General features: G+C 42.3%; 1 protein-coding gene across 4 annotated transcripts in view; it reads left to right on the top strand.

Moving 5' to 3' along the window:
- The window catches only part of GSAP (gamma-secretase activating protein), an 85,587-nt gene that overhangs the window by 61,318 nt on the left and 10,370 nt on the right, over nt 1–13,899 (top strand). For all 4 annotated transcript variants that reach the window (XR_007121452.1, XM_047694652.1, XM_047694650.1 and 1 more), the window contains 6 exons: nt 4,429–4,557; nt 5,395–5,453; nt 6,146–6,177; nt 8,571–8,632; nt 12,316–12,411; nt 13,689–13,759. Coding sequence is in view for 3 of the 4 variants with exons in the window: in XM_047694652.1 (XP_047550608.1) it covers nt 4,429–4,557; nt 5,395–5,453; nt 6,146–6,177; nt 8,571–8,632; nt 12,316–12,411; nt 13,689–13,759 (449 nt within the window). In the remaining variant the exon portion in view is untranslated. The remainder of the gene's footprint in view (nt 1–4,428; nt 4,558–5,394; nt 5,454–6,145; nt 6,178–8,570; nt 8,633–12,315; nt 12,412–13,688; nt 13,760–13,899) is intronic.

The following is a 13,899-nucleotide window of genomic DNA, read 5'->3' as shown; positions in this document are numbered from 1 at the left end:
AGGGTGGGTGGGAGACAGTGATGACCTGGGTGGGCTCAAGCAGTGTTCTCTGCCCTGGCTGAGCCCTGGGGGTGCCCCGGGAACTTTGAAAACTCAGGAAGCTCAGGTTGCACCCCGCTGCAGTTTAGTATCTGGGGGGTGCCAGCCCCGTATTAGCTGAAGTCGGGAGTCACAGGCTAGAGACAGAGATCTTCACCACAGAGCATGAAGTGCTGTTGGTTGCTTTCTCTAATGCTCTGTCTCTGATCTAAACCCAGAGTGCACATTCTTGTCTCTCAGTCTTTGCTCACTCCCCAGAGTATCCCCTCCGGAACGTCTTCTCCTTGTCTTTCACTTACTCAAATCCATTTTCAAACTCTGGGTCTTATCTATTACTCAGGCTTCCAAATAGACCTTCCAATATACAGTGATCTCTGAGATTTTCATAACTTAAAAAATCCTATCACTTATTGGGCTGCCTGGGTGGCTCAGTCGGTTAAGCATCTGCCTTTGGCTCAGGTCATGATCCCAGGGTCCTGGGATCAAGCCCCTCATCTGGCTTCTTGCTCAGTGGGGAGCCTGCTTCACCGTCTGCCTACCACTCCTGCTTGTGCTCTCTCTCTCTCTCTCTCTCTGTGTCAAATAAGTAAATAAAACCTTAAAAATAATTATATCACTTACCTCATAGATACCATGTGGTGACATATGCCACTAATTATTTTCATCTATGTTGTAACATCCAGCCCGGTGACCTTCTTGAAAGACCTACAGGTTTATAGTAAAGTATTTCCGGGACTTTGCTGAACAGTGTTTCTAATTTAAATCTAAGTGGGTTTTGCTTGTTTATTTTTAAAACTCCATTCCTTTGCCTTCTAACTCAGGGGTTTTGAACTATTGTAGGTTATGGATCCCTTTGAACATCTGGGGCAAGCTGTAGGCCTTGTCCCCAGAGATGTGCTCCCACAACTCACTCTGTTCTGCATACTGTCATTGGATTCCTAAGCCCATTTGTAGCCCATCCATGGACTTGTTTTAACTGTTTTCAGCTAAGAAAAGGGATTATTTTAATGGTGGAAGGGGAAGGATCTTGAGATCCTTGGGAGAGATTTTTTAGGAGCTACAGTGTGTGTGTGAGGGGAGGAGATCCTCAGACGAGTGGGAGGGCTTCCGTGTTCCTCAGACATCGCCGGGACCACAGGGTGGGGCTGCTGCAGCAAAAGTGGGCAGAGCTAGTATCTTGACCAACCACTAGGTGTCACTACAACACCAGTTATTTGTGGGGCCTTGGCACTAGTGTGCTGGAACCCAGGAGTACAATGCAAGAAAGCTGCAGTGACTTCCTGTCAGGGACTAACTATAGCCAAATGTTGGCAGAATTTGCTTTCATTATTATTTTTTTCAATAGAAGGAAGACTAAAGGGTAGATAAGGGCACACTAATTGTAAATAAGTTGAAAGGGGAAGAAAAGGTGAGTGAGGTGGGTTTATCTGGGAGTGTGATGTGACACCGGGGTTCCAGTTTCCCCTAGAAATGACCTTTTCTTGGACATAGTTTTTCTTTCTTTCTTTCTTTCTTTTTTTTTTTTTAACATTTTATTTATTTATTTGAGAGAAAGACAGTGTGAGAGAGAGCATGAACGAGGAGAAGGTCAGAGGGAGAAGCAGACTCCCTGTGGAGCTGGGAGCCCGATGTGGGACTCCATCCCAGGACTCCAGGATCATGACCTGAGCTGAAGGCAGTTGCTTAAACAACTGAGCCATCTGGGTGCCCTTGGATGTAGTTTTTCTTGTCTCTCTGAGAAGGGATGTTGGCTGGATGGGCCTTTCAGGCTTCTAAACACCAAGTAAATATTATTATATAATTTACCAATACTCCAAAATTCATTTTGAACCAATAGTGACTGCCCTTTCAGTAAAAGTGTGGATAGTGTGCTATTATTTAATATAAGGGCATTTTTCTTGTTTGAGGCGTATTTTACTAAAATTCTCTCTTTTTTACTTGCAATATAGCCAAGGCTGTTACCACACTAAGCATTAGCTCACTTTGTTTTCTGGCTACATATTGCATTTTGGTCCTAGTCAAATCTTTTACAAACACGTGTATTTTGGCAAGGAAGTGTATCATAAATCTATCTTCATTGATTTAAGGAAACAGTGTGTGTTAGTATATCCTTTGATATCAGCCATAGAAACATTTTTCTAGATAATGTCTTCTTAGGCAAGGGAAATAAAAGTAAAAATAAACTACTGGGCCTACATCAAAATAAGCTTTTGCACAGCAAAGGAAACCATTAACAAAATGAAAAGGCAACCCATTGAATGAGAGAAGTTATTTGCAAATAATATATCCACTAAGAAGTTAATATCCAAAATATACAAATAACTTATATAATTAACACCCAATAAACAAATAATCCAATTAAAAAATGGGCAGAGGACCTGAGCAGACATTTCTCTGAAGAAGACATACAGATGGGCTACAAGATGCTCAACATTACTAATCATGAGGGAAATGCAAATCAAAACCACAATGAGATTTCACCTCACTCCTGTTCAGAGTGGCTAGAATCAAAAAGTCAAGAAATAACAAGTGTTGGTGAGGATGTAGAGAAAAAGGAGCCTTCATGCTCTGTTGGTGAGAATGCAAACTGGTGCAACCACTGTAGAAAACAGTATGGAGGTTCCTCAAAAAATTAAAACTAGAATTACCATATGATCCAATAATGCTACTACTGGGTATTTACTCAAAATGAAAATGCTAATTTGAAAAGATATACGCACCCCTATGTTTATTGCAGCATTATTTACAATAGCCAAGATATGGAAGCAGCCCAAATGTCCATCCATAGATGAATGGATAGAGAATTGGTATATGTATACAGTGGAATATTACTCGTAAAAAAGGAATAAGAGCTTGCCATTTGCAGCAACATGAATAGACCTATAGGTATAATGCTAAGTGAAATAAGTCAGAGAAAGGCAAATATCATATGATTTCACTTACATGTAAAAGTTAAACAAATAAATTTTAAAAAGACGTAAAACCAGACTCTTAATTACAGAGGCCTAACTAGTGGTTGCCAGAGGGTGATGGGGGTGGGGGAGATAGGTGAAATAGATAAAGGGGATAAAGATGTACAAACCCTAGTTATAAGTCTTAGAGAGGAACAGTACAGCAGAGGGAATCTAGTCAGTAAGATTGCAATAATATTTGGTGACAGATGGTGACTACACTTACTGTGGTGAGCGTAGTGAGTAGTGTATAGTATTCTTGAATCATGATATTGTACTGACTAGTGTATAGAATTCTTGAATCATGATATTGTACTCCTGAAAATAATCTAGCATTATATGTTCATTGTACTTAAATTTAAAATTTAAAAATTTAAAAACAGGGTCACCTGGGTGGCTCATTGGTTAAACTTCTGGCTCTTGGTTTCAGCTCAGGTAATGATCTCAGGGTCGTGGGATGAAGCTCCTCATCGGGCTTCACGCTCAGTGGGGAGTCTGCTCAAGGTTGTCTCTCTCTCTTCCCTCTGTCCCTCTGCCCACTCATGCATTCTTTGTCTTAAATAAATAAATCTTAAAAAATTAAAAAACATTTTGTGTCAATACATCCTTCAACATTAAAAACGTGTTAGTATTGCATTATATTTAAAAATGCATATAATGGATACATTATTGCTTCAATTACAGCAATATGTCAAAGACCTAAATAGGTTGCCAGCAAATTCTGTTTTGGAGTATTTGACAGCCAAATGTGAAACTAGTTCACCCCACCTTTCTGACGCCTAGGTTTTGAAAGACCTCTTTTGGAAGTAGATAAGCTTAGCAGGAAAGTAAGCCTCTTCCCTGTGCTATACGTCTTATGAACATTCTCTGAATACATCATTGTTAACACAACCTAAGTCAGCAAAGTGGGTGTCTGGAGAGGAAACGATCTGGTGTGTTTAATACAGGCTTCCCAACTTAGCCTGAACGCAGGCAACTCATACTAGTTTGGGGATGGGAGCAGTGGCTCTCTATAAAAGGGGCAGAAAAGGAAATGGGGGAAAGCAAGGCACTTTAAGTCTTACTATTTTAGAATTCCTGCAGGAGGGGGCGCCTGGGTGGCTCAGTGGGTTAGGCCTCTGCCTTTGACTCAGGTCATGATCTCAGGGTCCTGAGATGGAGCCCCGCTTCTGGCTCTCTGCTCAGCGGGGAGCCTGCTTCCCCCTCTCTCTCTGCCGGCCTCTCTGGCTACCTGTGATCTCTCTCTCTGGTAAATAAATAAAATCTTAGAATTCCTGCAGGAATTCTTTCGTGGGAAGAATTCAGTCAGAAACACTGCCCTCTAAGAGCTGAGGAAGTAAGCAAGCCTGGCTTTCCGAAAGGCTCGGATGGTCCTTGCTGGTTGGTCGGGGCCCAGGCCCTGCTTCTCAAGCTCACCAGTGCTTTTTGTCTCCTGCAGGTGCACAGCTTTAAGGGCTACTGGGAAAAACTGAACTCCAACCTAGAATACGTGAAGTACTCCAAGCCACGCCTGCTGTATGACAACAGCATGGTCCAGAAAGAATGGCATAGCCTGATCTCAGAAGAGGTTTGTGTGGATGCAGGAGAATAAAGCAAGAAGCAAAAGTATAGCATCCGATGAGGGGATGCCCTTTAGTCCCAAGGCTGGCTACAGTTTGCTGCACTTTCCCCAACAGCCAGGCCCTTTTTGCATTGTTGCAAGACCACGGTGCTTTTCTGATCTGTCTTCTCTTGAGGAGGAAAACCAAGTGCGCAGAGGTTAAGGGACACACGCAGCATGCTCATCGTGGAAGTGAGATTAATAGCTCGGTCTTACCTGTGTTCTTGCATTACTTGTATAGTTAAAAATTGATTTAAAAAAAACCTAGGTGTTCCAAAAATTTATGGCTGCTGAGGGTTAGGTTTAGTTGAAAGAAAAGTGGCTGGGACTGACTGCAAAACGGGCGGCCCAAGGGAGATCTGTGGGGGGATGGAACTGTTCTGTATCTTGACTGCGGCATGTGAATGTGCGTCCATGGTGAATTGACATAGGACTATACACTCATTCTAGCAATATCTGCCTCCTGATTTTGATAGTGTACTATAGTCCTTTATATCAGATATAAACATGGGGGGAGACTGGCTGAAGTGTACATGAGATCTCTCTAGAACCTCATGTAGTTGCAGTGTCATTGTATATAACACAACACTGTCTAGTTGATTTACAACTTCCAACACATCTATAATAATTTCAGAATAAGGTGCTTTTTTAACTCATTTTTAAGAACATAGGTATTTTGATTGCTTGGAAAGTATATTTCTTTTTTCCGAAATTCTTGCGCTATGTTGCACTATGTCCTTGGTGTGAAAAATGGCACCCACAAAACTTCAACCTTCCACACCTCTGACATGTTCTCCCTTCTAGAAAACCGGAAGAAGAAGGTCCATGGCGTACATGAGGAATATTCGTGAAAATGCAATGAAGTAAGTAAAATTAGGGATTAGTGTACCTAGAAGATGCGTATCTTTTGCGAGTACTTTTTTGGAGAACTTTCGTGGAAGGAGCTTCCTTTTGTTGAGTGTCCTCAACAAAACGATGCTGTGAGCTTAATGAATGCAGCCACCCGGGGTCCTATCTTGAGTTTGGTGCTAGAGTTTCTAGTGGGAAAATTGTATGTTAAATTGTATAATAAAATTGTATATTAAACCTTACAGACTGGCATCCTGAAGATAGATAATTATAAACGACAAGTAGTAGAGAAGGCCCTTACTAAGTGAGCACTTTAGGGGGATAGAGACAGTAGGTTCATTTAAAAAGTGTTAGTGGGCTGCTGAGCGGGCTCTTATTTTGAAAGCCCATTTTCTGGATAGATGAGTCATCTTGGAGTGCTACAAGAATAGGCCCGTTCCAACCCTGTTCTATTTTTTGTTCCCATTATTTCCAATAACCAAGAGCTGCAATTGTTCTAAATTATTGTCATCGTTTGCGCTAAAGGGTTTTGAGATTTTATAATCGCCTAATGTGGCTTTTGCCAAGTTGATTAAAGTGTTTGAGGTTTTCAGCCGCCTGAGAACAGTTTCTGCGATGGTTTTATGGAGGATATCTTTGTGGGGTATTGTGGCTTTTTTTTTTTTTAATCTTCCTATGTGAATAACGTTGGCTAATTTCTTTGTAGGGTGATTTCTAACCTAGAAGCAAGGAATTTGGGTAAGAAGAGAAGTGTAATAAAGTCCTCATTATTTGATTTCTGTCAGTGTTTGGTTTGTAATCCTGTCTTTCCTACCGGTGTGGGTTGGCAAGGAAATCACGCTCAGTTGTGTAATTAAGGCAGCACCCCTTTAATATCTTCCTGTTAGAGTGACCACCCAGCTCCTTCCATGTCTGTCTTGGCATCAGGACCTTTCGGGACAGCTGCTGAATGTGCTTTTGCTGGAAGAGTCCCTGAGTGTTGGCGTCTGGTTTTCATTATTTTTCTTCAGAACCTTGATCTAATTACCATGCCCTGTGGCTGTACCCACACGATGTACTTCGGGAGTTCCTCTGGCTTAGGGTTGCTTTCCTTCCAGCTTTTCAGCTGTCTGATCACACAGGGATCTTTGATTTTGGGTAACATTTGGGCACTCCCTGGGCTAGGTCATAGGAGTCCAAAGATAGGAGTCTCTGGGTAAGCTGTGTGGTTATAGAGGAAGAGCATAGGCCTGGAGCCAGACAGAACTTGGCTACAGTTCCAGGCCAGCCACATGCTAACAGTGTGCTCTTGGGCAAGCCATGTATTCGCTTCCTGCATTAACTTTTTCAGGACAGGGTGAGAGGAAAAACAAGAGTAAATGGGGTAATGTTTATAGCACCTCGTACAGCACTTGGTGCACGAGATACCTGAGGGCTGCTTTGTCATTGATGTGTGAGGAAGAAATGCTGATGGCGATGGGTGTTCTAGAACCACTGTGGGTGGGGGGAGGCATTGGATCAGGAGTGGGGATGGTTGGGGAACAGAGCGAGCTCACAAAAGTCTTTCCAGGAGTGACAGCTGAGGTAAGTCTTGATTAAACACCCTACAAGGTAAAACTGAGGGACGAGAATGCTAAATGTATCCAGGTACAAGCTTTTTTGTGGTTTTGTCTCTGGAACACTTTCATGTCTCCTAAAGGCCAGCCTCCATTTAAAAAGCTATTATTTTTATATCCCACTTATGTTCTATAGGCTTGGATGTTTAGGTGTATGCTGGGTGACCCTAACGGAAACGATTTTATACAGTGCATTGTGGGACATCCTGCAGCTGTGCACACAGGTCATGTGAACCATGACAGTGAACTTGTGATCCAGCCCAGGGTGACAGGGCCTTTGCTTAGGGAGCAGCTGGGAGGGAACCAGCCTCTGCTGTGTTACCAGGCCATCCATGCCCAAAGCCAGGGGTTCTCCCACTAGCACCAGGCAGCAGCAGCTGGCAGGAGTCCTGCCCAGCAGTGGGGACGTGAAGGTGCCTGGTTCAGGCTCATCCTTCTTGCCTGGCCAGGAATTTTGCCATGCGGGAAATGTTGCCGGTTGTCAAGGTTTTTGTGGTGTCTGTCACTCCTCTGCCCCCGTTAGAGCTCCTACTCCTGTACTTTCCGCCTGTTTACATCCTGTAACCATTCTCTCTGCGAGCACTTTGGGAACTTGTCCCTTCCTCTTATGTGCTTGGCTTGCCCTAGTGTCCTAGGAAGAATGTCATCACTAAAAGAAACAGGACAGTCTGGGTGAAACTCAGGGCGGCTGGCATCAAGTTTTGAATTGCTTCATCTGAATCAAAAAGCTCATTTGGGCTCCAGGTCGGATTTATCCCGAGGGGACAAGAGGCCCCTATGCCGTCCCACACAGGGTCATCAGCCCACTGACTGGGGCAGTTCTGCTCTCTTGACAGGTGCGTGCCTCAGTTGCCCCAGGAGAGGAGGAGCAGGGCACGAAGGTGCAGTTAGAGGAGTGTTAGGCACATCTTGCCACAAGACTGTGTTGTCTGCCCCTCCAGGCTGCTGGTATAGTGCAAATCACGGCAGAGGAAATGCCATCCCGTTGAACCTTCCGTGTCACTTCTCCATCTTGAGCTGGTTACTCTTTTAGTCAGATCACTTGTGTCAATTCGTATTATTTGCTTCAGTAATTGACAGGTCCCCTCAGTTCAATGACTCCCACAGTCACTAAACCATAGAGGGTCACGAGGAAAGCAGTCATGCGATCCTTTTCACCAAGTCCCCGTCTCTGAGTTTACGGCCCCCTTGGTGTTAAGAAACGGCCCACGTGTCTCTCACTCCAGTGAAGCAGAGGTCTTTAGACAGCAGTGAGTTTTCACATTGAAGTCAAAGCCAGAGCCTCTTGGTGTCGGGCAATGTGTTCCTTGTTTTCTTTCTTTCTTTCCTAGTCTTTGGGAGTAGAGCTGTCTCTGTATCACTTGGGTGACAAGTTCAGCTTGGAGGAATAGGTGGCGCATTTCATGAAAAATTTCATCCTATCAGCAAAATGGTCTGTGTTCCCAATAACTCAGAGAAGGGAAACCCAGGCTGATTTCTCTTCTAGTCGATTTCCCAAAAACCACCCTTCTTGACTATTATTTTGTTTAATTTCAGAGCCAAGATTAACACCTCTCTTCCAGGAGGAAGACAACCACCAGAGGCTGCTGATGGGGTTGGTAAGTTTTCTGTGGGCCTTTCGGGTGCTGAGAAACCACAGGATCCAAGAAAAGGGAAAGGGCTAGACTATGCTTCTCGTGGTGACCTTATTTTTCACTCATTCTTTTAACCCATTAGCTGTTACCAGCCACTGTAGGCCCTGTGTGCTCAGTGGTAGACAACACAGATATGATTTCTGCTCTTTTAGAATTTAGTGTAGTGGGGGAGACATACATAAATCAGTCACCGCCCAAAATATATAATTACAAAACATTATAAGGAAATGTACAGCACTGAGTGTTTAAAAAAAGGAAAGAACAATGTCGCCGTGGCATTTGTATTTGGGGTTTAAAATACAACAGAATAAAGTATCCTTTCTCAGGAAGTCCTACTACTAGGAAGACCAAAGACAGAGAAATCAAAATAAATGAATGGAAGAGCAGAATTGGTAAATAAATCCAAAATCTATTTTTTTTTAAACCGATTAAAGAGACATCTGGAAAGTCTAATAAAATATCTTTAATCCTGTGCAGGCTTAGGAATGGGATAATCTATTACCTTAACTATGGAAGGTTTTCAAATGTGAGAAAAACATGTGTAAATGCATATTTACACATTTGAAAATTCTAGTTAAAGTTTCCTTGATAAATAGAAATACCAAACTTGAGCCAAGAAGAAATAAAAATCCTTAACAACACAATAACCCTAAAATAATTTGAAAAAAATTGTCAGAGATTATCTCCAGGGGCGTCTGGGTGGCTCAGTCGGTTAAGTGTCCAACTCTTGATTTGGGTTCACGTCACGTTCTCAGTGTCCTGAGGTTAAGCCCCGTGTTGAGCTCCACACTGAGCACAAAGCCTGCTTAAGAGTCTCTCTCCCCCTCCCTCTTCTGACTCCCACATGCATGCACTCACTCTCTCTCTCTTAAAAAAAGAAAAAGGAAGAGATAATCTTCCAAAAAGGCACCAAATTATTTAATGAGTTAGTTCTTTCAAACTTATAAGGATCAGATCATACCCACGCTATGTAAATTATTTTTGAAAAAAGATGGGAAGTTTCTCAATCATTTTAAAAGGCTAGCATAACCCTAAAACCAAAAATCTAACAATGACTTTTACTTTCAGTTATGAACATAGATACCATAAGCTCAATTAAAATATTTTCCAGTGGTCCATTTGAAAAATATAACATGGCCAAGTGGCCTTTTTTTTTTTTTTTTTTAAAGAAGGCTTATCATTAGTCAATGTATTAATGTAGTTCATCATATCACTAGGTCAAAGAGGGGTAAAAAAAGATCATCTCTATAGGTGCTAAAAACTGATAAAAGTAAAATTCTACTTCTGGAATATACCAAATCAATAAGACAAAAAATATCCTAATATTGATAGCTGACATATTTTAAATCAAATGTTGGGGTCATTCCTATTAATATCAGAAAGAAGTGGGATGCCTGGGTGGCATAGTTGGTTGAGTGTCCAACTCTCGATTTCGGCTTGGGTCATGGGATTGAGCTCCCTGTCAGGCTCTGTGCTGTGCATGGAGCCTACTTAATATTCTCTTTCTCCCTCTCCCGCACCCCGGCCCCATCCAGGCTCTCTCTCTCTCTCTCAAAAAACAAAGAAAGAAATTATGGATTCTTGCTATTTTCACTAAAAATTTTCATTGTTCTGGAAATTCCATACAGTGCAATAAGAAACAAAAGTAAAAGAAGATGCTATGATTGTCTAATGCAACAAACAAAATAATCACCAGGGGAAATGGAAAATACTAAGGAACAAGTTAATAAGCTGGTGATTCTAAATATATTTTCTTTTTTTATTAGGATTAACCAGTTAGAAAAGTTAATGAAAAACATTATTCCATTTCCGAATCCTTAGCATCTAGGTTTAATAAAATTATAACCCAAAACTCTGACAGTTGACCAGGTGACTCACTTGACAAAAAGGAGTAGAACTGACACTACCAGATAGCTAAGTGTGTTATTGATCTACAATAATTGAAACAATATGGTGCTTGTACAAAATAGACAGGAGACTCTAGTTTAAATTTGAATTTTTAGTGTAGGATAGAATTAGGCATTTAAAAATCACTGGAAAGAAATACTTTTTAGTCTATCAATGGCTGCCTATCTGGAAAAGACAATTAGAGTCCTCCTATCCCAAATACCACCACCTTATACCATAAGCCAGCAGAAATACCAGATAGATTAAGGAATCTAATATAAAAAATTAATATGTGTGTGTGCTTGCCTATGCAATTGTCAAAGTTTAAAAATCGCACTAGCAAAGTTCAGCATATGGGGAATTGGGCAGCCTTATACAATGCAGTTGGAAACCAGTATTACCCATTAGCATATCCACTGCGAATTGTCTCAAACCTTTAGTACATGACCCAACAAGTTCCATTTCTAGGAATTTAGCTTAAGAAAATAATTGGGGTTATGGCAAACAAATCATGTATAAGGGATTTTTTTTAGTGGTATTCACAATAGTATAAGAAGTATCCCATATGTTTAAGAGGAGAATAAATAGTTCAATTCTAGTTGTTTCATAAAATTGAATACTGTGCAGCCATTACAACCAGCATGGTAAAGAATATTCAATGACATAAACTCTTACATGAAATAAAGGGCAAATTAGAAAACATTGGAATGAGTATACACACTGGAGAAAAGGAAAATAAAAAGTCCAAAATGTTAACACAGATGATAGGATTATGGGTGATTTAAACTTTCATTTTTATGGTTGTCATGGAAAAATGACATGGAAAAGCACAAAAAAGCATGCAATAATCTTTTTTAAAAATTTAAAAATTTTAAGCCTAGTTAATTAACAAATGGCCCAGAATGCCATGGGCTAAGTTTTGCTCAGGGTCTCATATATGTATGTATACATATAGCAGATATGTAAATCTGCTAACATAGCAGATATGTGCACGTATGATGTTAATTGTACAATTCTCATGGTGTTTATTGGTGCAAAGATCTCTAATGAGGAGGACCTCTGGCTGAGAAGAACATTTAGGCAAAAGAGAGGGAAAAAAAGGAGAAGGAGACATAAGAGCAAAAGAATGGGAGAGCTGGGATGCTACACTGCACTGATTGGTGAGCTCCAAGAAAGATGAGAATAGAGTAGATATACAAGTCTGTTTAGAGGTGATAGAATCAATAATTTCATTACTTTTGCATGTCAGGGGGCTGTGCTGAAAGTATAGAGGGAGGTGCCTGATGCATTTCGTTTTTACTCCTGCCTCTGTCCTTCCAAATGCCCCAAAGCATGTCACTCCCCACTACACCTCCCCAACACCCCACAGCCCCCCACCCCCACCCCGCATCAACACAGTCACTCCATGCTTGCAGTTGTTTCTGTAAGTTCTCCAGGTCTGGGACCAGTAGACTTCAACTCTTTCGTAGATCCCAGAGCCCTTGATGTCTAAGTTAGTGGCTTCCCTCAGCTTCTTTGGAGAATTCTCATCACAGCTGGGAATCTGACTCTTGGCTGCTCGCTAGGCTCTGGGTGACTTGTCATATCCCTGATTTATGCCCATTAAAGTAACACTGTGGGTTGTGCATTTCCGCCAGTGGGATCTTCTGGTCCAGGATTTTTTGTGTTGGTAAAGAGTGTTAATGATTGGATCTAGTTTCAACCAGTAGCAGGTGTGAGTGGGTAGGTTGTGACTTATCTAATCCATGTCCTGTTTTCAGATGGTGTCTGAGCTAAAAGACCATCTTTTGAGACACCTACAGGGTGTAGAAAAGAAGAAAATTGAACAGATGGTTCTGGACTACGTTTCAAAACTGGTTGGTTTTGCTTTTTCTCTTTCCTGCCACCCCCAGTCCCCCAGTATGTAGCTCCCGGTTTGTGGTTCAGGATATTTTTCCGATTAGACTTTTGCAGATTTTCTGTCCTCACACTGGTATATTTGGTATGCTATAGATTGAGAAAAGGGAAAAAAGAACAACAACAACAACAAAAACCAAGGAGGACTTGGTTATGAGAGTGGTTTATTATACTCGCTTCAAACAGGGTATCGAGGAGCTCAGTTTATGAATGTGGCTTTGCTCTTCCCCATGCTGGAATTAACTTGCTTCTTTGTCCTTTGATAGCCAAACTATTTAACATGTCTACCTATCATCTTTCTGTTGACCTTAAATTTCACCTTCCATAGTATTAAGGGTTTATGTTCAAGCAGCATTCTTCTGTGTACCTAATCACACAGAAATTTTAACATAGTCTGTGTTAACAACCGCTGGAACCAGTAGGACCAGAAGCAGAAGAGATGTAGCCTTAGAAAACTCAGTACCCTTTACTTTCTGACTCGACAGTCACGGACGGCAGCCAAACCTGCCTGCTCCTTCCCAGCAGCAAACAGCCGTGTCTCGCAGTCCCCTTAGCAGGGTGGCCGGTGGGGCTTTCTGAAATGAATGGAGGAAGTTGCTGCAGACCCGGACTGCATTGCTTCCAAGTCATCTTACCCGACTTCAGCCAAAGAGACACTGAGAATCTGTGTCATTGAGAATATACTGTTTTTATCTGTGCCCATTTGGAGATCCTTTCTGGTTGGTGCCCTGTCCTTAGCCTGCTCAGGCAGGGCATGGGGTTCAGGGCAGGCAACAGCCCCCTTGGAGACTGTTCTGTTGCTGACAGACTAGTCAAAGGTCTGACCTCGACTTGAGGTCTGTCATCCTCCACAGTCATCGCTCAGAGCCTCTGTCCTGCTCTGTGTCTCCGTTCTTCTCACTGTCAGCTGTTGGCCTTTGTTATGTAACAGGCCTAGAGTAAATCCAGTTGTGCTTGACCTTCACGGAGGGCAGAGGGCCTGTTACCCAGGGCTGGGGAAGCTCAGCAGGGGCACCGCCTGCATAGACAGAAGGGGCTCTGTTAGACTCTGGTGCACATTTTCACTCTTTCCATTTTGGATTCCAGTGCCTCAGCACTGACTGCAGAAAGGCTGGTTCTGTGTTTTGGCCGAGGCTAAACGCCAGCTCCCTGAACATGCCTGTCAGGCCTGCGGAGGGCTCCCTGTGGGGACCCCGAGGGTATGGACGAAGGGTAAGAGACTGTCTTTATCTTCCAGCTGGATCTCATTTGCCAAATCCTGGAAACCAGCTGGAGGAAACACCATCTTCACCCCCAGCTTCTCCACTGGTATGCATTTCCCCCTCTCTCTGATCGAGGTGTGTAAAGACAACTCTAATTGCTACCTGTTTTGGCAAAGCTTTTTTGGAACCTAACAATTGAAAGCACTTGTCAGCAGCCCTGATTCTGTCTGTCTTGGTTCTGCACTC

This window comes from Lutra lutra, chromosome 11 (assembly GCF_902655055.1).
Source record: "Lutra lutra chromosome 11, mLutLut1.2, whole genome shotgun sequence".
Classification (NCBI taxonomy): domain Eukaryota; kingdom Metazoa; phylum Chordata; class Mammalia; order Carnivora; family Mustelidae; genus Lutra; species Lutra lutra.
The sequence above is the reverse complement of the archived record's forward strand: the minus strand, read 5'-3'. Positions and strand labels throughout refer to the sequence as shown.